We start from the raw sequence: 21,980 nt of genomic DNA, 5'->3' as shown, positions 1-21,980 counted from the left end.
AGAAATAATTGCATTAATTCATCGAGACACAGCAGAGCTCCTCACCCCCAACAATGGAGTTTAAAGACTCATGCTGTCAAAGAGTACAAAGTTCAGATCTAAAATGTCATGAGGTACAAAATAATCCTCTAAAAGTTGTTTAAATAGTAAGCTAGTAATCTAGGTTTGCAGAGAATGAGTAAACTATGATAGATAGTGCAGAAATCCACTTCTGGGGCCCACTTGGTGTGTGCTGGGGCTGAGACTTAAGCTTTACACGTGCTTAGGCTGTTTCTAGAGTTAAACGCCAGGTTGTAACCTGTTTTGGGCGTTTAACTCCAACTTGTAACCTGTTTCTGGCGGTTAACGCCAGACTGCAACATGGAACTGGCGTTGAATGCCAGTTTACGTCATCTATCCTTGAGCAAAGTATGGACTATTATATATTGCTGGAAAGCCCTGGATGTCTACTTTTCAACGCAATTGGGACCGTGCCAATTGGACTCCTGTAGCTCCAGAAAATCCATTCTGAGTGCAGAGAGGTCAGAATCCAACAGCATCAGCAGTTCTTTTTCAGCCTGAATCAGATTTTTGCTCAGCTCCCTCAATTTCAGCCAGAAAATATCTGAAATTACAGAAAAACATACAAACTCATAGTAAAGTCCAGAAATATGAATTTTTCCTAGAAACTAATGAAAATATACTAAAAACTAACTAAAACATACTAGAAACTACATGAAATTAACCCCAAAAAGCGTATAAAATATCCGCTCATCACAATACCAAACTTAAACTGTTGCTTGTCCCCAAGAAACTAGACAAATAAAATAGAATACAAATAAGTTAAGAAGCAATAATATCTCAGAGTTTTTTGAGTGAAGCTCAGATTCTAATTAGATGAGCGGGACTAGTAGCTTTTTGCTTCCGAACAGTTTTGGCATCTCACTTTATCCATTGAAGCTCAGAATGATTGGCATCTATAGGAACTTAGAATTCAGATAGTGTTATTGATTCTCCTAGTTTAGTATGTTGATTCTTGAACACAGCTACTTTATGAGTCTTGGCCGTGTCCCTAAGCACTTTGTTTTCCAGTATTACCACCGGATACATAAATGCCACAAACACATAATTGGGTGAACCTTTTCAGATTGTGACTCAGCTTTGCTAAAGTCCTTAGTTAGAGGTGTCCAGGATTCTTAAGCACACCCTTCTTTTTGCTTTGGAACTTGACTTTAACCGCTCAGTCTCAAGTTTTCACTTGACACCTTCACGCCACAAGCACATGGTTAGGGACAGCTTGGTTTAGTCGCTTAGGCCAGGATTTGATTCCTTTAGGCCCTCCTATCCACTGATGCTCAAAGCCTTGGATCCTTTTTATTACTCTTGCCTTTTGGTTTTAAGGGCTATTGGCTTTTTCTGCTTGCTTTTTCTCTTTTTTTTTTGCCATTTTTTTCTACAAGCTTTTGTATTCACTACTTTTTCTTGCTTCAAGAATCAATTTTTTTTATGATTTTTCAGATTATCAAATAACATTTCTCCTTTTTCATCATTCCTTCAAGAGCCAACATATTTAACATTCATAAACATCAAATTCAAAAGACATATGCACTGTTCAAGCATTCATTCAGAAGACAAAAAGCATTGCCACCACATGTAAATAATTAGAATTTTTCTTATTAAAAACTCGAAAAATATTACCTCCTTATTCTAAAGAAAATCTGCTATTTTATTCATGTTTAATGATGATGAAAAAAATAAATTATAGCTTAATTGGAGATAAAATCAAAATATAGATACTAATTACTACTACTCATATATAACTTCTAAAGTAAAACTCAAATAAGAACAATTATCACAGAGTTAAGGCTAAGATTAGAACTCAACAACCTTGAATTTGGAAGGTGGATGCCTCTTTAGTCTGTGGAGTGCTTGGCCCTTCAAGAGATAGTTTCTGACGCTTTAATTCCTTCAGTTCACGCCCTTGCTCTTCTTGTTCTATAAGCAATTTGCAGAGCATATTGTTTTAATTTTGCTATTCTTCCTTCAGTTGATCCACAGCTTCTTGCAACTTGGTGACAGATGCTTCTAGGCGCTCCCAGTATTCAATTTGAGGGATTTTCAGGAGGAACTCCTTTGCTTTTCTCTTGATGGGGTCGTCCTGCACTTGTTGTCCTTCCATAGACTTTTTGGTGATTGGTTTCTCAACTGAGATATACTTATCTACTCCCATCTTTATCCCAGCATCTTTACATAACAGAGAAACTAAGCTTGGATAGGCCAATTTGGCATCTTTGGAGTTCTTGTTTGCAATTTTGTAAAGCTCACAAGCAATCAGCTGATGAACTTCCACTTCTTTTTCCAACATAATGCAATGAATCATCACTGCTCTTCTGATGGTGACTTCAGAGCGGTTGCTAGTGGGCAGTATAGAGCGCCCAATGAAGTCCATCCAGCCTCTGGCGACTGGTTTGAGATCTCCTCTTTTGAGTTGGTTTGGGACACCCTTTGTGTTGGTTGTCCATTTAGCTCCAGGGAGGCATATGTCCTCTAGGATTTTGTCCAAGCTCAGGTTTGATCTCATCATTCTCCTATTGAAGGAATCTGGGTCATCTTGCAGTTGAGGCAGCTTGAAGATCTCCCTTATTTTGTCAGGGTGGGTGTGAACAATCTTCCCTCTGACCAGAGTTCTATAGTCATAGAATGCGGTTTCAGCTATTCTCTGCCTGTCCGTCTGCCACAGATTAGCGTAGAATTCCTGAACCATGTTTCTTCCCACCTTTGTTTCAGGATTAGCTAGGACTTCCTAGCTCCTATTTTGGATTTGCTCCTGGATCTCCGGATATTCATCTTCTTTCAGATCGAATTTAACTTCTGGGATCACTGACCTTAGACTCATTATTTTGTAAAAATGATCTGAATGTTCTTTGGTTATGAACTTTCCTTGATTCCAAAGTGGTTTTGGAATATTCTCTTTCTTGCCTCTTGAGTCGGTTTGTTTTCCCTTAGGAGCCATGATCTTAGTGGGTATTGGTTTAGTGATCACGGATAAACACACCAAACTTAGAGGTTTGCTTGTCCTCAAGCAAAAGAAAGGAAAGGAGAGGGAAAGAGGGAGAGCCAAGCGCAACTTGTGGAGGAGAGCAGGAGAGGCCGAACCAAAATTTAAAGGGAAGGGGGGTGGGTCTCAAAAATTATTTGAAAAAGATATGATAGAAAAAGTGATTTAGAAAAGATAAGTATGATAGGAAAAGATGTGATTTAAAATTGAAAAGATATGAAAGATATTTGAAAAAGATAAATCTGGATTTTGAAAAAGATGATGTGATGATTTGAAAAAGATATTGATGAGTTGAAAATATTTTACAAGGAAAAGAGATAGATTTGTTTTGAAAAGGATTTGAAAATAATTTGAAGTGGAAAAATGGTTTATGAATTAAGATACATTTGATATTTTTTTGAAAAAGGATTTGAAAAATTAGGATTTGTAACATGTTTGTGCAAGAAATCATGAATTGAAACATAAAAAATGGAAAAAATTTGAATTGAAAATGAAATTGCCTACTCCCCACAATCCTGGCGTTATACGCCAAACTGCTGCATGTTTTGGGCGTTTAACGCCCAGCTGTTGCTTCTAGCTGGCGTTAAACGCCAGAAACTCCTTTGTCACTGGGCGTTTTTCTGAACGCCCAGGATGCTGTAAATCTGGCGTTAAACGCCCAGAAGCTGCTTCTTTCTGGCGTTTAACGCCCAGATGGCTATCTTTACTAGCGTTAAACGCCTAGTAGATGCTCCTTTTGGGCGTTTAACGCCCAATTGTGCCTCTTACTGGCGTTTTCTTGCCAGTGAGCTCCTTTTTCCTGTTTTGTGCTCTGAATTCTTCTGTAACCCTGTGGACTTATGCAATTGATTCTTTACCTTGTTAATATTAAGCTCATATATTTCAAAAATAAATAAAATGAAGAATAAAATAAATAAAATAACAGAAAAATTTTTGCTAATGGCTGGGTTGCTTCCCAGCAAGCGCTTCTTGATTGTCTTTAGCTGGACCTTGCTGAGCTTTTAATCTAGCCTCAGCCTTGAGCACTCTTGCTCAACATTGCCTTCAAGATAGTGCTTGATTCTCTGTCCATTAACAATGAACTTCTTATCAGAATCAATGTCTTGAAGCTCCACATAACCATATGGTGATACACTTGTAATCACATATGGTCCCCTCCACCGGGATTTCAGTTTCCCAGGGAATAGCCTGAGCCTAGAGTTAAACAACAGAACCTTTTGTCCTGGTTCAAAGACTCTAGATGACAGCTTTCTGTCATGCCACCTTTTTTATTTCTCTTTATAAAGCTTGGCATTTTTGAAAGCAGTGAATCTGAATTCCTCTAGCTCATTCAGCTGGAGCAATCTTTTTTCTCCAGCTAATTTGGCATCAAAGTTTAGGAATCTGGTTGCCCAGTAGGTCTTATGTTCCAGTTCCACAGGCAGATGACAGGCCTTACCATACACAAGTTGGTATGGAGAGGTCCCTATAGGAGTCTTGAATGTTGTTCTGTAAGCCCACAGAGCATCATCCAAGCTTCTTGCCCAATCCTTTCTATGGGTACTTACAGTCCGTTCCAGAATTTTTTTTACTTCTCTATTAGAAACTTCAGCTTTCCCATTTGTCTGTGGATGATATGGAGTCGCCACCTTGTGGCGAATCCCATACCGGACCATGGCAGAGTAAAGTTGTTTGTTGCAGAATTGAGTGCCCCCATCACTGATTAGTACTCTAGGGACACCAAACCTGCTGAAGATATATTTTTGGAGGAACTTCAGCACTGTTTTAATATCATTGGTGGGTGTGGCAACGGCCTCTACCCATTTTGATACATAGTCGACTGCCACCAGAATATAAGTGTTTGAGTATGATGGTGGGAAAGGTCCCATGAAGTCAATTCCACATAGATCAAACAACTCAATCTCCAAGATTCCCTGTTGAGGCATGGCGTAACCATGAGACAGATTACCAGCTCTTTGGCAACTGTCACAGTTATGTACAAACTCTTGAAAATCCCTATAGAGTGTAGGCCAGTAGAAGCCACATTGGAGGACCTTGGTGGCTGTTCGCTCACCTCCGAAATGGCCTCCATATTGTGATCCATGGCAATGTCATAAGATCCTCTGTGCTTCTTCTCTAGGCACACACCTACGGATTATGCTGTCTGCACATCTCTTAAAGAGATAGGGTTCATCCCACAAGTAGTACTTTGCATCAGTAATTAATTTTTTCTTTTGTTGACTGCTGTACTCCTTGGGTATGAACCTTGCAGCTTTATAGTTTGCAATGTCTGCAAACCATGGTGTTTCCTGAATGGCAAACAAATGCTCATCCGGAAAGGTCTCAGAGATCTCAATAGAGGGGGGAAACTCCCCTTCTGCTGGTTCTATCCGGGACAGATGATCAGCCACTTGGTTTTCTGTCCCTTTTTCTGTCTCTTATTTCTATATCAAACTCTTGCAGAAGCAACACCCATCTTATGAGCCTGGGTTTTGAATCCTGCTTTGTGAGTAGATATTTAAGAGCAGCATGGTCGGTGTACACAATCACTTTTGATCCTACTAAGTATGATCTAAACTTGTCAATGGCATAAACCACTGCAAGCAGTTCTTTTTCTGTGGTTGTGTATTTTTTCTGGGCATCATTTAAAACACGGCTAACATAATAAATGACATGCAGAAGCTTGTCATGCCTCTGCCCCAGTACTGCACCAATGGCGTGGTCACTGGCATCACACATTAGTTCAAATGGTAAAGTCCAGTCTGGTGCAGAAATAACTGGTGCTGTGACCAGCTTAGCTTTCAGAGTCTCAAACGCCTGGAGACACTCTGTGTCAAACACAAATGGCGTGTCAGCAGCTAGCAGATTGCTCATGAGTTTTGCAATTTTTGAAAAATCCTTTAAAAACCTCTTGTAGAATCCTGCATGCCCCAGAAAGCTTCTGATTGCCTTAACATTAGCAAGTGGTGGTAATTTTTCAATTACTTCCACTTTTGCTTGATCCACCTCTATTCCCTTATTTGAAATTTTATGCCCAAGGACAATTCCTTCAGTCACCATAAAGTGACATTTTTCCCAGTTTAAAACTAGGTTGGTCTCTTGGCATCTTTTCAGAACAAGTGCTAAATGGTCAAGCCAGGAGCTGAATGAGTCTCCAAATACTGAAAAGTCATCCATGAAGACTTCTAGAAACTTCTCAACCATATCAGAGAAGATAGAAAGCATGCATCTCTGAAAGGTTGCAGGTGCATTACACAGACCAAAAGGCATTCTTCTGTAAGCAAATACTCCAGAAGGACATGTGAATGTTGTTTTCTCTTGGTCCTGAGGATCTACTGCAATTTGGTTGTAACCTGAATAGCCATCCAAAAAGCAGTAATATTCATGACCTGCTAGTCTCTCTAGCATTTGGTCTATGAATGGTAAAGGAAAATGATCCTTTCTGGTGGCCGTGTTGAGCCTTCTGTAGTCAATACACATGCGCCACCCTGTAATTGTTCTTATAGGAACTAGTTCATTCTTTTCATTATGAACCACTGTCATGCCTCCCTTCTTGGGAACAACTTGAACAGGACTCACCCAGGGGCTATCAGAAATAGGATAAATAATCCCAGCCTTCAGTAATTTGGTGACCTCTTTCTGCACTACTTCCTTCATGGCTGGATTTAGCCGCCTCTGTGGTTGAACCACTGGCTTAGCATCATCCTTCAATAGGATTTTGTGCATGCATCTAGCTGGGCTTATGCCCTTAAGGTCACTTATGGACCACCCAAGAGCTGTCTTGTGTGTCCTTAGCACTTGAATTAGTGCTTCCTCTTCCAGTGGATTTAAAGCAGAGCTTATGATCACTGGAAAAGTGTCACCTTCTCCTAGAAATGCATATTTTAGGGATGGTGGTAATAGCTTGAGCTCAGGTTTAGGAGGTTTCTCCTCTTCCTGAGGAAGTCTCAGAGGCTCTTTCAATTCCTCTGAACCCTCCAAATCATGCTGAACATCTTTAAAGATGTCTTCCAGCTCTGATTCGAGACTCTTAGCCATGTTGACCTCCTCTACCAAAGAGTCAATGAGATCAACTTTCATGCAGTCTTTTGGTGTGTCTGGATGCTGCATGGCTTTGATAGCATTCAACTTAAACTCATCCTCATTGACTCTCAGGGTTACTTCCCCCTTTTGGACATCAATGAGAGTTTGTCCAGTTGCTAGGAAAGGTCTTCCTAGAATGAGAGTAGCACTCTTGTGCTCCTCCATTTCCAGCACTACAAAGTTAGTGGGAAAGGCGAATGGCCCAACCCTGACAATCATGTCCTTAATCACGCCTGATGGGTATTTAATGGAGCCATCAGCAAGTTGGAGACATATCCGGGTTGGTTTAACTTCTTCAGTTAAACCAAGCTTTCTGATAGTGGATGCAGGTATTAGGTTGATGGTTGCCCCAAGATCACATAAAGCTGTCTTGGTGCAATTACCCTCTAACGTGCATGGTATCAGAAAGCTCCCGGGATCTTTAAGCTTTTCTGGAAAGCTTTTCAGAATGACTGCACTGCATTCTTCAGTGAGGAGAACTCTTTCAGTTTCTCTCCAATCCTTTTTATGACTCAAGATCTCTTTCATGAACTTGGCATAAGAAGGTATTTGCTCAAGTGCCTTTGCAAACGGAATCTTTATTTCAAGAGTCCTGAGATAATCTGCAAAGCAAGCAAATTGCTTATCCTGCTCCTCTTGGCAGAGTTTTTGAGGATAAGGTATCTTGGCTTTATATTCCTCAACCTTAGTTGCTGCAGGTTTATTTCCTACAGAGGTGGTTGGAGAAGCCTTTTTAGAGGGGTTGTTATCAACACTTGTGTATGTCTGATCCCTCACTGGCATTTGAATGCCAGGGTTAGAAGCTGGATTGGCGTTGGACGCCAACTCCTTACTTGTTCCTGGCATTTGAACGCCAGAACTGATCTTTCATTGGGCGTTTGACGCCAACTCCTTGCTTGTTTCTGGCGTTTGAACGCCAGAGTTATTCCTCTCTGGGCTCTTACTATCCTCAGAGGGATTTTGAATAGCAGTTTGTTCATTTCTTGGCTTCCTGCTACCTTGAAGTGAGGTATTTAATGTTTTCCCACTTCTTAATTGAACTGCTTGGCACTCTTTTGTTATTTGTTTTGATAACTGTTGTTCTGTTTGCTTCAACTGTACCTCCATATTTATATTAGCCATTCTTGTGTCTTGTAGTATCTCCTTGAATTCGGCCAGCTGTTTTGTTAGAAAGTCTAATTGCTGATTGAATTCAGTAATTTGTTCTGCAGGACTAAGTTCAGCAATTACTGTTTTAGCCTCTTCTTTCATAGAAGATTCACTATTTAGGTACAGATGCTGATTTCTGGCAACTGTATCAATAAGCTCTTGAGCCTCTTTAATTGTCTTTCTCATGTGTATAGATCCACCAGCTGAGTGATCTAGAGAAATTTGAGCTTTCTCTGTAAGCCCATAATAGAAGATGTCTAACTGCACCCATTCTGAAAATATTTCAGAGGGGCATTTTCTTAACATCTCTCTATATCTCTCCCAGGCATCATAAAGAGATTCATTATCTTCTTGTTTAAAGCCTTGGATGTCCAGCCTTAGCTGTGTCATCCGTTTTGGAGGGAAGTATTGATTCAGGAATTTTTCTGACAGCTGTTTCCATGTCCTTATGCTAGCCTTAGGTTGGTTATTTAACCACCTCTTAGCTTGGTCTTTTACAGCAAATGGAAACAGTAATAATCTGTAGACATCCTGATCTACTTCCTTATCATGTACTGTGTCAACAATTTGTAAAAATTGTGCTAGAAACTCTGTAGGTTCTTCCTGTGGAAGACCGGAATACTGGCAACTTTGCTGCACCATGATAATGAGCTGAGGATTCAACTCAAAGCTACTGACTCCAATGGAGGGTATACAGATACTGCTCCCATATGAAGCAGTAGTGGGGTTAGCATATGACCCCAGAGTCCTTCTGGACTGCTCATTTCCACTTAGGTCCATAATGGAGAAAAGGAAATTGATGTGAATTGCAATTAAAATATATTTTTATTTTTATTTTATAAAAAGAGAATGAATAAAAAAAATGAAATACAATAACTAGAAATTAAATATAGATTTCGAAAATTAAGAATAAAAAAATAAAACTAAAATAATTACTTAATTAAGAAGATTTGAAAAACTTTGGATATGATTTTTGAAAAAGATTTTAAATTTTGAAATAGAAATCTGAATTTTAAAAGTAATTTTTGAAAATTCACTTTAAAATAGAGAGAAAAGATTTTTTTGAATTTTGAATTTTATGATGAAAGAGAAAAACACACAAAAGACACACAACTTAAAATTTTTAGATCTAATGTTCCATATTTTCAAAAATTTTGGAGGGAAACACCAAGGAACACCAAACTTAAAAATTTTAAGATCAAAACACAAGGAAGGCTCAAGAACACTTTGAAGACTCACAAGAACAAGAAGAACATGAAGATAGAACACCAAACTTAAAATTTTTAGAAAACCAAAATAAAATTTTCGAAAACTAAAGAAAAATCAACAAGAAAACACCAAACTTAAAGTTTGGCACAAGATTTATTCAAAGAAAACTTATTTTTGAAAAATTTTTTAAAAAGAAGATAGCCAATTACCAAGAACATAAGCACAACGCTCTAACCAATTGAGCTATAAATTTAACGTGTTTTAATAAGGTATTTAATAAATAAAGATTTTTTTTGAAAACTGATATTTTGAAAAAGCACAAGAAAAACAAGAAAAGACACAGAACAAGAAAAGCTAAAGATCAAACAAGGAAAATAAACAAGAACAACTTAAAGATTAAGAAAGAACAATGAACACAAATTCGAAAATTTAAAAGAAAATAAATAAAAAAAATGCAATTGACACCAAACTTAAGATATGAAACTAAACTCAAATAGAAAAACTCAATTATCAGCCTGAATCAGATTTTTGCTCAGCTCTCTCAATTTCAGCCAGAAAATACCTGAAATTACAGAAAAACACACAAACTCATAGTAAAGTCCAGAAATATGAATTTTGCCTAGAAACTAATGAAAATATACTAAAAACTAACTAAAACATACTAGAAACTACATGAAATTAACCCCAAAAAGCGTATAAAATATTCGCTCATCAGAAGTCATCCATGAAGACTTCCAGAAATTTTTCCACCATCAGAGAAAATAGAGAGCATGCATTTCTGAAAGGTTGCAGGTGCATTGCACAGACCAAAAGGCATCCTTCTGTATGCGAATACTCCAGATGGACATGTGAATGCTGTTTTCTCTTGATCTTGAGGATCTACTGCATAGTCATGATCTGCTAGTCTCTCTAGCATCTGGTCTATGAATAGTAAAGGAAAATTATCCTTTTTGGTGGCTGTATTGAGCCTTCTATAGTCAATACACATACGCCATCCTGTAACGGTTCTTGTAGGAACCAGTTCATTTTTTTCATTATGAATCACTGTCATACCTCCTTTCTTTGGGACGACTTAGACAGGGCTCACCCAGGGGCTATCAGAAATAGGATAAATAATTCCAGCCTCTAGTAATTTAGTAACCTCTTTCTGCACCACTTCCTTCATGGCCGGATTTAACCACCTCTGTGGTTGAACCACTGGCTTAGCATCATCCTCTAATAGGATCTTGTGCATGCATCTGGCGAGGCTAATGCTCTTAAGGTCAGTTATGGACCACCCAAGAGCTGTCTTGTGTGTCATTAGCACTTGAAGTAGTGCTTTCTCTTCCTGTGGCTCTAAGGCAGAGCTTATGATCACAGAAAAAGTGTCATCCTCTCTCGGAAACGCATATTTCAGAGATGGTGGTAGTGGTTTGAGCTCGGATTTAGGAGGCTTATCTTCTTCCTGAAGAGTTTTCAGAGGCTTTTCTGTTTCCTCTGGTTCCTCCAAATCAGGCTGAGCATCTTTAAAGATGTCCTCTAGCTTTGATTCGAGACTCTCAGTCATATTGATCTCTTCCACTAAGGAGTCAATAATATTAACGCTCATGCAGTCATTTGATGTGTCTGGATGCTGCATAGCTTTGACAGCATTTAACTTGAACTTATCCTCATTGACTCTCAGGGTCACTTCCCCTTTTTGTACATCAATGAGAGTTCGTCCAGTTGCTAGGAAGGGTCTTCCTAGAATGAGAGTTGCACTCTTGTGCTCCTCCATTTCCAGCACTACAAAGTCAGTGGGAAAGGCAAATGGCCCAACCTTGACAATCATGTCCTCAATTATGCCTGATGGATATTTGATGGAGCCATCAGCAAGTTGGAGGCATATTCGGGTTGGTTTGACTTCTTCAGTCAAGCCAAGCTTTCTGATAGTGGATGCAGGTATTAGGTTGATACTTGCTCCAAGGTCACATAGAGCTGTCTTGGTACAAGCACCCTCTAATGTGCATGGTATCATAAAGCTTCCGGGATCTTTAAGCTTTTCTGGTAAGCTTTTCAGAATGACTGCACTGCATTCTTCGGTGAGAAAAACTTTTTCAGTTTCTCTCCAATCCTTCTTATGACTTAAGATCTCTTTCATGAACTTAGCATAAGAGGGTATTTTCTCAAGTGCCTCTGCAAACGGGATCTTTATTTCAAGAGTCCTGAGATAGTCTGCAAAACGGGTAAATTGTTTATCCTGTTCCGCTTGGCGGAGTTTCTGGGGATAAGGCATCTTGGCTTTGTATTCCTCAACCTTAGTTGCTGCAGATTTATTCCCTACAGAGGTGGTTAGAGAAGCCTTCTTAGGAGGGTTACAATCAGCACTTGCAGGTGACTGATCCCTCATTGGCGTTTGAACACCAGGACTAGGGGTTGGATGGGCGTTTAATGCCAATTTTCCACCCTTTTCTAGCATTTGAACGCCAGAACTAGGCATGGAATGGGCGTTTAACGCCAGTTTTCACCACTTTCTGGCGTTTGAACGCTAGTAGTGGGTATCCACTGGGCGTTTGACGCCAATTTTTCACCCTTTTCTGGCGTTTGAACGATAGAAGTATTCCTCTCTGGACTCTTAATGTCCTCAGAGGGATTTTGAGAAGTGGTTTGGTCATCCTCTGTCAGTTGTTCCTTTTTTGACTTTCTGTTACCTTGAGCTGAATTATTCAATGTCTTCCCACTCCTTAATTGAATAGCTTGGCATTCTTTTGTTATCTGTTTAGGTAGCTGCTGTCTTGCCTGATCCAATTGTGCTTTCATATTCTGGTTATCATTTTTAGTGTCTTAGAGCATCTCCTTGAATTCTGCAAACTGTTCTGTTATAATAAGCAATTGCTGATTGAGTTCAGCAACTTGTTCTTGAGGACTAAGTTCAGTGGATACTGCTTTAGCCTCTTCTTTCGGGGAGGACTCACTGCTTAAGTACAGATGCTGATTTCTAGCAACTGTATCAATGAGCTCTTGAGCCTCTTTAATTGTCTTTCTCATGTGTATAGATCCACCAGCTGAGTGATCTAGAGATATTTGAGCTTTTTTTGTAAGCCCGTAGTAAAAGATGTCTAACTGCACCCACTATGAAAACATTTCAGAGGGTCATTTCCTTAGCATCCCTTTGTACCTCTCCCAGGCGTTATAAAGGGATTCACCATCCTCTTGTTTAAAGCCTTGGATGTCTAGCATTAGCTGTGTCATCCTTTTTGGAGGGAAATATTGATTCAAGAATTTGTCTAATAACTATTTTCATATTCTTATGCTTGCTGTGGGTTGGTTATTTAACCACCTCTTAGCTTGATCTTTTACAGCAAATGGAAACAGTAATAATCTGTAGACATCTTGATCTACTTCCTTGTCACATACTGTGTCAGCAATTTGCAAGAACTGTGCCAGAAACTCAGTAGATTCTTCCTGTGGAAGACCAGAATACTGGCAATTTTGCTGCACCATGACAATGAGCTGAGGATTTAGCTCAAAACTACTTGCTCTGATGGGAGGTATACAGATGCTACTCCCATATGCAGCAGTAATGGGGTTAGCATATGACCCCAGAGTCCTTCTAGACTGTTCATTTCCACTTTGGTCCATGATGGAAAAAAGAGAATTGATGTGAATTGCAAATAAAATATATTTTTATTTTTATTTTATTTAATTAAAAATAACCGAATAAGTAAAAAAATAAGATAAAATAAAATAAAATAATTAGGATCTAAAATATAAATCTCGAAAACTAAGAGAAAAAGGAAAAATAAATTCTAAAACTAAAATAATTACTTAATTAAGAAGATTTGAAAAACTTTGGATATGATTTTTGAAAAGGGATTTTAAATTTTGAAATTTCAAAACTAAAATGAGATAGAATAAAAATTTCTAAAATAAAAATCTGAATTTTTAAATGAGATTTTCGAAAATTCAATTAAATAACTATGAAAGATATTTTTGAATTCAATGAGAAAAGAGAAAAATAATAAAATGATACCAAACTTAGAAGTTTTTTTGATCAAAACAAAGGAAACAAACAGAAAAACTTTGAATATCAAGACGAACACTGAGAGAAACTTTTAAAAAATTTTTTTAAGAAAACAAAAATACAAAGGACACCAAACTTAAAAATTTTTATACTTTGAGCACTAATGATTTGAAAAAAATGAGAGAAAAATAAAATTATGCAATTGACACCAAACTTAAAATATGAAACTAAACTCAAACAGAAGACTAAATTATGAAGTTATTGGTTTTGAAGATTTTCGAAAATAATTAAGAAAATAAAATAAGGATTTTAAAATTTTAACCAAAAACAATAATAGAAGACTCTAAACCAAAAAGAAAAATTTTTCCTAATCTAAGCAACAAAATAAACCGTCAGTTGTCCAAACTCGAACAATCCCCGGTAACGGCGCCAAAAACTTGGTGCACGAAATTATAAATCACACTTTTCACAACTCGTACCACTAACCAGCAAGTGCACTGGGTCGTCCAAGTAATACCTTACGTGAGTAAGGGTCGATCCCACGGAGATTGTTGGCTTGATGCAAGCTATGGTTATTTTGTGACTCTTAGTCAGGAAATTAGTAATAAAAATGGTTGGGTTTATGAAGAGTAAATAACATAAAATAAATAATACTTGTTATGCAGTAATGGAGAATAGGTTAAGGTTTTGGAGATACTCTGTCTTCTGAATCTCTGCTTTCCTACTGTCTTCTTCTTCACGCACGCAAGGCTCCTTCCATGGCAAGCTGTATGTTGGTAGATCACCGTTGTCAATGGCTACCATTCAATTTAAAATTGTTGAAGATGACGATAACGAAAAGAAGAAGAAGAAGAAGAAGAAGAAGAAGAAGAAGAAGAAGAAGAAGAAGAAGAATAAGAAGAAGAAGAAGAAGGAGGAGGAGGGAAGAAGAACTTGTGTGCGTGAACTTAGAAGAAGCGGCAACAGGAGCGCGAAAAAAATGTGTGCGCGTGTATATAAATGACTTGGTTTGACTTTGTTGCTAATATAACTTAAATGAGGAGCATTATTCTAAAATTAATTACTTCAATTAATCAACCTTTTGGTTTTCACTCAGCGATTTCTAATTTGACTTTGTGTTGCCATGTGTTCTTTTTTCTTGCGTATCTTCCCATTGCTTATATTACTTCATTTATTATTCTTGACTGCATCAAAATCAATGTGTGGATATTTGTTCTTTTAATCATACTGAATTCAATCAATTGACATAACAATTTTACTCCTATTTACAGCTCTTTACCCCGTGTGTATGCGTGGGGTAGACATGCTAGTTTATGTAAAAAATCTCAACTCATATGTTTTTATTACGCTTCCTATTTCACAAAGTCAAATAGTGACGCAAGATACTTATAGAATGAAAATTTTTCCATTGTTCATCATCACACCATGTGAAACTAAGAGTATCCTACAATCATCAATTGTCATAATTTTTTAATACCTATTTAAATTTTTCTTCAATGGAGAACCTTTTAGAACAGCTTTCATGCTTTGAGAATCTTTAAAACATACAAAGTGTACTAGAGTTTTTCCATTTGGGTAGACTGCAAAAACACTTGTCCCTATTTTTTTTTGGCACAAAGAACATAAGTCATCCCCAGTTATCTCCAAAACTACTTTTCTCTTCTCATAGAGTTCATCTTTCACCTGTGCAAAAAGATATTTGAATCATGATAAGGAAGTAACAAGACAGAAGCGTGATTAAGGTATACAATAAATCCCCTTATAAGCAAGAAATCCATATATTCTCTACCCCAATTTTGAGAGCCAATATAAATCTTAATTTCTTTTACATGCTTACCTGTAGGTTCTCACTTTGTCTCAATCTCTTGATAACTGAGCAATTACGATGTACTTCACTAGATTTTCTCAGAAGAGGCCCAAGAAACGGAAGCAAGTTCTGTATATTAACACAATTTTCTTTACCAAATAATGTCTTATCAAACAAAATTTTCTCCCACCAAAATAGACACTAATAAAATGTTGGAGCAATAAGAATGAGGTTACATGCTCTTTTGTTGTGCTATGTATTAAGAATAAGATAAGAGATTAAGAAATCATAACTAATATACAACTCAATGTAACCATATTCATGCAGCAATTCTAGCATCAACAAAATCTAGGGAGATTCCACTCTTAGTTTTCCAAATTAAACTATAAAGAAAGGAAGGTTAATTAAAATATACATTCTAAATATTACCTGAAGTTTCGTATGTTTTGGCAAAAGTTTAAGGGCCAGGGCTCCATTGATTCTATCCCATCTACGACTCAACAAATGAAGGACATCATCAACCATGATAGAAGTATCTCCTTCCCCAATGAATTCATCCTCATCAACATCACTTTTGCCACTATTAGTCTTGTTTAAATTAGCCTTTGTGTCCTCTGCAATCTCTATCGCAGCAATTTTCTTTGATCCTCGGTTTCTTGTCTTTGTTAATTTTGAATTAGTCCTTGAAATTGTTGGCTTTTTGGGGACTAATAGATTTGTAATTTTCTTTTCAAAGTTATTCGTTGATCTTCGTGGATTCAAATATATTTGCAGAAGCATCAAGTATATGTTGCTAGGAGATTTCACAGAAGGGTTAAGTATAGACTCATAAACCCGGTCACAATATGATAATGCAAGTTCTGGAGCTTGAAGCTACAAATCAAAAGTAAAGTCATTATTTCCCTCAACACACTCAAAATTAAATATGTGGTTTATATAAGAGACCATCATATGAGGCAATTAAAGCTCAGCATAATGGGGTTTACAAAGCATGACTACAAATAAAACTTCCATTTTGCAAACATAATGCTAGTTGTGAATAGAATATTAACTTTAAATAATATTTACTTCATATTAATATATTATACAGTATGATAGGGTTCATAAAAATAACTTCATATACCTTATGAACATACAAAGACAATGTCAATTCATGCTGTTTCATTTTTCCCAACAATATTGCACGCTCTTCATACAAAGCATCTGGTGGAAGACGTTTCAGCAAAGCATCTGGTTGGTAACCTGATAAACTCTCTAAGGCAGACAATAACTTTTTTCTTTTTGGGGAGTGCATTTTCTCATCCCATTTTTGTTTAGAAGTTAAGTTAGCATACCAGTCAAGCACTTCTGAAAGATATATGTTTACCTACATTGCAAGAACAAGGAGAAATTTATTTTTTGTTTAATAATATTTAGCAGCTAAATACATTAGGAAAAAATTTACAATTTATTTTCATTAGGTTCTCATATCCTTTTGACACATCCCCAACTATAAGAAATAGAATAGTTTCAACCCTTAATCGCATAAAGGAATTATATCAGACACCAGAGGTCCTCACCAATTCATCTTGTAAATTTCCAATTATGGCATCCTCATGTGTTGCATGCATGAGCTCCAAAAAAATGGCTTGCATGTTTGGAGCATGTTGCTTCAAATATGCATTCACCATTTCTGCTGGGATATCTCCAGATAGAAATAACTCAATAGTCTGATTAGGGCAGCTTTCAAGAACTAGCATTGAGAACTCCAGAACAAGTACGGGATCTGTTCCACACAATGGCTGCAACAAATGCCCCTCAAAAAAAATCATTGAGTGCAAGTAACCAATTATCTATGAATAATATTAATTAAATAAAGAATTTAAGTTTAGTTAGAGTTTTAAGCAAATATTATCCATGCACAGTATGAATCGATTAAACTCAATTCGTTTACAACACAACTTTTTTAGTGGTGCTAAATGTTACATGAGGAAGGTAAGTAATTTAGCTAATCAACTTACGCTAACACTAGTCCGATAAAACTATTGCAATCAAATGTTTGATAACTAAGTGTCGTTTAATTAGCACTTGGAAGTAAAATACAGAAGAATCATTTGATATTTGTTTAGGTTTAGAGCTTAAGAGGAATTATACATGGAAAAATAACACATTCACAATTGTTGTGCACTTAATATTTGATCACAAATTACATAATATGGTACATTTAGACATTCTTGCTTCATAACCACTTTTTAAAAGAAGTTATTGTTTCAAGAAAGCAAATATTTAGTCATATAGACCATTTAAAAAATTAAAGCGAGAAAACTAAGAACAAAATTGTCAAAGTTAAAAAATTTACCTTGAGATATTCAATCATGGTCTCAGGCTTGAACTTATGTGAAATATCAGACTCACAAGTCCTAGATGCTTCCACCAATTTGTGAACAAGTTTAAGAGCTTCCCGATGCATTGAATTGCACTTGTATAGTTCTAATAAAGCAATATGATAGTTCCCTTCTTGTAGTATCTCTTCACATATTTTCAAATCACAGTAGTTAACACCTTTCAGTAATTCTTCAGCCATGAGAGATTGTCCAGTAAGCAAGAATGCTTGGAGCAGAGCAGTATCCAAAATTGAAGCAATCTCTCGGGCTTGTGAACTAATAGGTACGGTAGTGTGCCCCTTTTCAGAATAATTTACTAAACGAAGTTAGAATGACTGTGATTAAAAAGTACTATTTCATTGTTTTCATAATTGTATAAGGATTAATAATATCATATCTCCAATTGGCATCATTTATTCCATCAAAGACATACATAGTATTTTCATTTAATTCGTGTCATTTTCTTTTGTTTGTAACATATAATGTAGTCAAAAATACATTAAGATATAAATTATAGCATATCTATCCCAAAAGCATTATTATAATGAACATTGGTTGAGTTGAGAGGTTCATATTATTATACCTTGCTTGTTTTCTTTACTCTATTACTGTTATGGGATGTAAAGTTATCTCCAACTGCATCCAAAACAACTTCCTCAGTTCCCTCTGCAGTGGCCTTTTCAATAACATTACTTCTCTTCTTTTGCAAAAACTTTATGAGAGCCATTAGCATGTTATAGCTCATCTTTTTGGACTCTAATGCTGCATTCTCGTTAGACTCTAATGTATTAGATGTTGGAGAATGTTCGGTATCATCTGATACTCCTGAAGAGCCTCTAGAAAGATATGAATCATCACCAGAAATGTCAACAAGCTTTTCTGGCTCAGGAATAATAGATGTCTTTGGAAGGATAATCGATGGATACAAAGAAAGCACATAAACTATTTCTACTTGAGATTCCAGAAAATGTTCCATCGCCTCTTCATAACTTTGATTGTCAAAGAGGAAGTGGGCATATCTGTAATATAATGTGGTAAAATACTTTAACCATTATGAAAATTACTAAATACACAATAGTAAATTTTTCATCAAGAGATTCTGCTAAATTACCCCCCCCACAAAGGCATCGTTATCACAACTGAAGGCATTGTTATCTACTATATTTTTAACCCCCATAAACTATATTTATAATAGTGAAGGGCTTGTACAAAGCAATATGATGAAATCGGATTTTATTCTAACCACAACTTCACAAATTCCTACCCTTTTATACCAAAACTTCAATTAATAGTCAAGATTTTAGTATAAATACAAAATTGGATTGCCAGTTAATTGCTTTTGAGAAAATTTGATAGAATAATAGATACAAAAATGAAGGATATTATCCTATCTTTTTTAAGTGAAAATCTTGTATTGGCAAGGAACCTTATATGAATTGAAGCCTCCTTTGAAGCACGAAGACTTGAATCTTCAGGTGGAAGGAGGTTGCACAAGGATAAGGCTTCTTCAAAGTTGCCAGAGGCTGATAATTGAACAATCTGGAACAATATATCAAAATTCTTAACTTATTGACAAGCAATAGAACACATGAAAGATATTATAAGATGACAAATTCCTTGTAAAGTAATTTTTCAGTGTTTTCTGAATAAATTGATTCTAAAATATTAAGGTAACCACTACCTGCGCTCCAAGAGGAACAGGGAAGAGACCATAAACAGAATTATCTAAGGCAAGAATCACATAATTGTTTCTTTGGTGAATATGGCGTACATTTCGAAGAACTACTGTTTGTATTAGTGCATATGGACCCCGTAAAGATCGGATCTGAAAAATACAAGAAATTCATAGACATTAATGTATGAACCTCTCGTGCACTATGAAAAGATCCATAAATTACTTCTTGAATAAATCAATAGTTCCCTAACAAATGCATAATTACCTCCACAAATCTAGGTAGCAGTGCAATAGCATATGGCTTTTGAGTTACAACTTCTATTGGAGCTTCAGACCAACAAATCCTACCCTCTGGAATAAGTTTCCTATTTTGATCCACCAACACTCCAATGTTCTCCTAAAAATTGCATCATTAGAATTTTTATGCATCTGAGTTAAGAAAATGAACAATAAGGATGTAGGATGAATTAAAAAATTGATCACAAACTAAAATAAAATAGAGTAATATTTTTTGCTGTTGATAGAATTTAATTTTTATCTTCCCCAAACTCGATGCCTAATGCTAACTTTGAGGTTCTTTTTTCTAAGGCATGAAGTTTAGAAAAATGGTTTTCTAAAGTTGTATTGTATTATGAACTCTAAATTTTTAAATAAAAATAAAATATAATTGAACACATTTTCCAAGAACATCTGTTGATGTTGTAACATATAAACTACTATTTATATAATCTACAACTCTAAATTCTAAACCCTAAAACTTCTAATATAGAATATCTTAAGTCAAAGAAAACTTTTATGTTAAGTTTTTGCATGAGTATAATTGAGTACTTGATGCAATACTATAAATTGCATGAAAACCATGGAAGGGAGAACATATACCAACATAGAAAATTCTTATATCCCTGTCCAAAATGATCTCAATGCCAACATATTCTAAAGCATTCATTACATAATCTAAATATATCATTCGCTATATAATTCGTTATGATGGTCAGAGTTTAAAATGGAAAAGGAAGCCAACATATATATAGTTTGCTAACAAAGACATGAATACCTTTCCAAGAAGAAGTTCTCCAGAAGGAAGAGGAACCACTAAAGGCGGTGCTAGTCTGCCAGAAGTAAACATCTCAGATAACGAGCCATTCATAGCATTCAAAATCACATACTCTTTTCTAATCCCCAAACATATATTCTCCCCAACCCAACACATGGACTTCACCATATCAGGAACACCATGGTCTTTCACTTCCACAAATCCTTTACCTCCTGCAAACCAATAATGTTGATCATATTCAGAAAAAAAGAACATTAATAGTAGTAGATGAAACAAATAACTATAAATTATTTTGGGACTTGTTGTATCTAATAGTTTCCTTCTAACTAACTTTAATAGTACAATCAGATCAAACCAAATAGCAAGTAAATCACTAATTGAAGCACGTGTTAAAAGGAACTATATCACATGTTTCAATAACATAGTTTCTCAAAACATAAAAACTAAATCACATCACCATTTTAAGCATAAATTTGAATTACATGGAGAACAAATCTTAAGTATTGTATAACATCACATCACTAATAGAAATTATTTCTAAAATCGGGTTAAAAAATGTTTTCTTTTTCTTTTTTATTTAAAAAAGAGGATTTAACGGCCATTATGTTCGTGTGAGCTCGAACCTCAACTGCACGTGAAATGTTTCATCAATGCTTGCAAAAGAAAATTACAAGAACTAAAGAAAATAGTGTCATGAATTACCATCATGTTTGAAAATACAAACTCGCTTTTGCCTCGCAAAGCATAAATAACCTCTGCTATCGTCCCAACAGAAGAGATTGGCACCCTTGGCCTTGCCGATGACGGTGACAGTTTCAAAACTGGGGAGGCCATAAATGGCTATGGATTCAGAAAGTGCAAAAAGGAACCCCTTGGACTCCACAACTTCCAATGCCACCACAGGCCGTTTTGCAAAGCTTTTTATGTTTTTCTCCAGTGTGTAAGGCTCCTTACGAACTTCCTTTGGTGGTGGCGGTGGTGGCGCATAGATTCGGAGAGATCCATCAGAGCAGCCAAGGAGGATTTTGGAGCCATAGGATTCGACAGATTCGATCTTGGAATCACAATCATAGAGGAGTTCGAAGCTATCGTAGGCATTGTGCACCATTTTTGGCTTCTTCTACTCTACTGAAAATTGTTAACGCTTCTCGTGAAGGAGAATGACAATGTTCAGTTCAATTCATTTTAGGGAATGATATTGATTTAATTGGGAAATGACATCATTTGATGGGTGGAAGTATGTTAATGTAGTTTTAGGTTGGGACAAGAAAAATCGATTTATTTGATCGTGCAAAATGGAATGTGATTTTTGTCGTGACTCACGAGGGAAGGGTACCATTTCCGTTCACATGTTGGTTGTGTAGTGTGTGGACAATTGGCAAATGAAGGCATGCGCATGAGCGCATCCATGCTTTTCGTTAAATATACCTCTAACCATCTCCATGTAAATTGTAAAGCACGCAAGTTTAAAATAATTAACTCCATGATTAAATAATTAATCATATGAAACATAGGTACACATATGCATGCAAAACCTAAAATTAGAAATTCATTATTGACACATACATTTTAAAATAGTCAAAACGTTAAGATTAATTGAAAAAGTCTATGATGTAAAATACTATTATTAAAGACGAATTTT

General features: G+C 36.3%; 1 protein-coding gene across 1 annotated transcript; it reads right to left on the bottom strand.

Annotated features, from left to right (window-relative positions):
- Positions 1–14,825: 14,825 nt before the first annotated feature.
- Positions 14,826–21,603, bottom strand: LOC107614475 (vacuolar sorting protein 39-like). Its single transcript, XM_016316674.3, has 12 exons — positions 21,041–21,603; positions 20,339–20,550; positions 19,550–19,681; positions 19,291–19,434; positions 19,036–19,148; positions 18,193–18,628; positions 17,585–17,908; positions 16,806–17,027; positions 16,370–16,612; positions 15,676–16,119; positions 15,277–15,375; positions 14,826–15,122 (listed from the first exon to the last, which is right to left on the bottom strand). Exons 1-12 carry the CDS (start codon positions 21,444–21,446, stop codon positions 14,910–14,912), a joined length of 2,988 nt encoding a protein of 995 aa, XP_016172160.1. The 5' UTR covers positions 21,447–21,603; the 3' UTR covers positions 14,826–14,909.
- Positions 21,604–21,980: the final 377 nt, after the last annotated feature.

The sequence above is a fragment of the Arachis ipaensis genome, chromosome B8 (genome assembly GCF_059453495.1).
Source record: "Arachis ipaensis isolate K30076 ecotype BB chromosome B8, ASM5945349v1, whole genome shotgun sequence".
Classification (NCBI taxonomy): Eukaryota; Viridiplantae; Streptophyta; class Magnoliopsida; order Fabales; family Fabaceae; genus Arachis; species Arachis ipaensis.
This window is presented reverse-complemented; position numbering and strand designations above follow the sequence as displayed.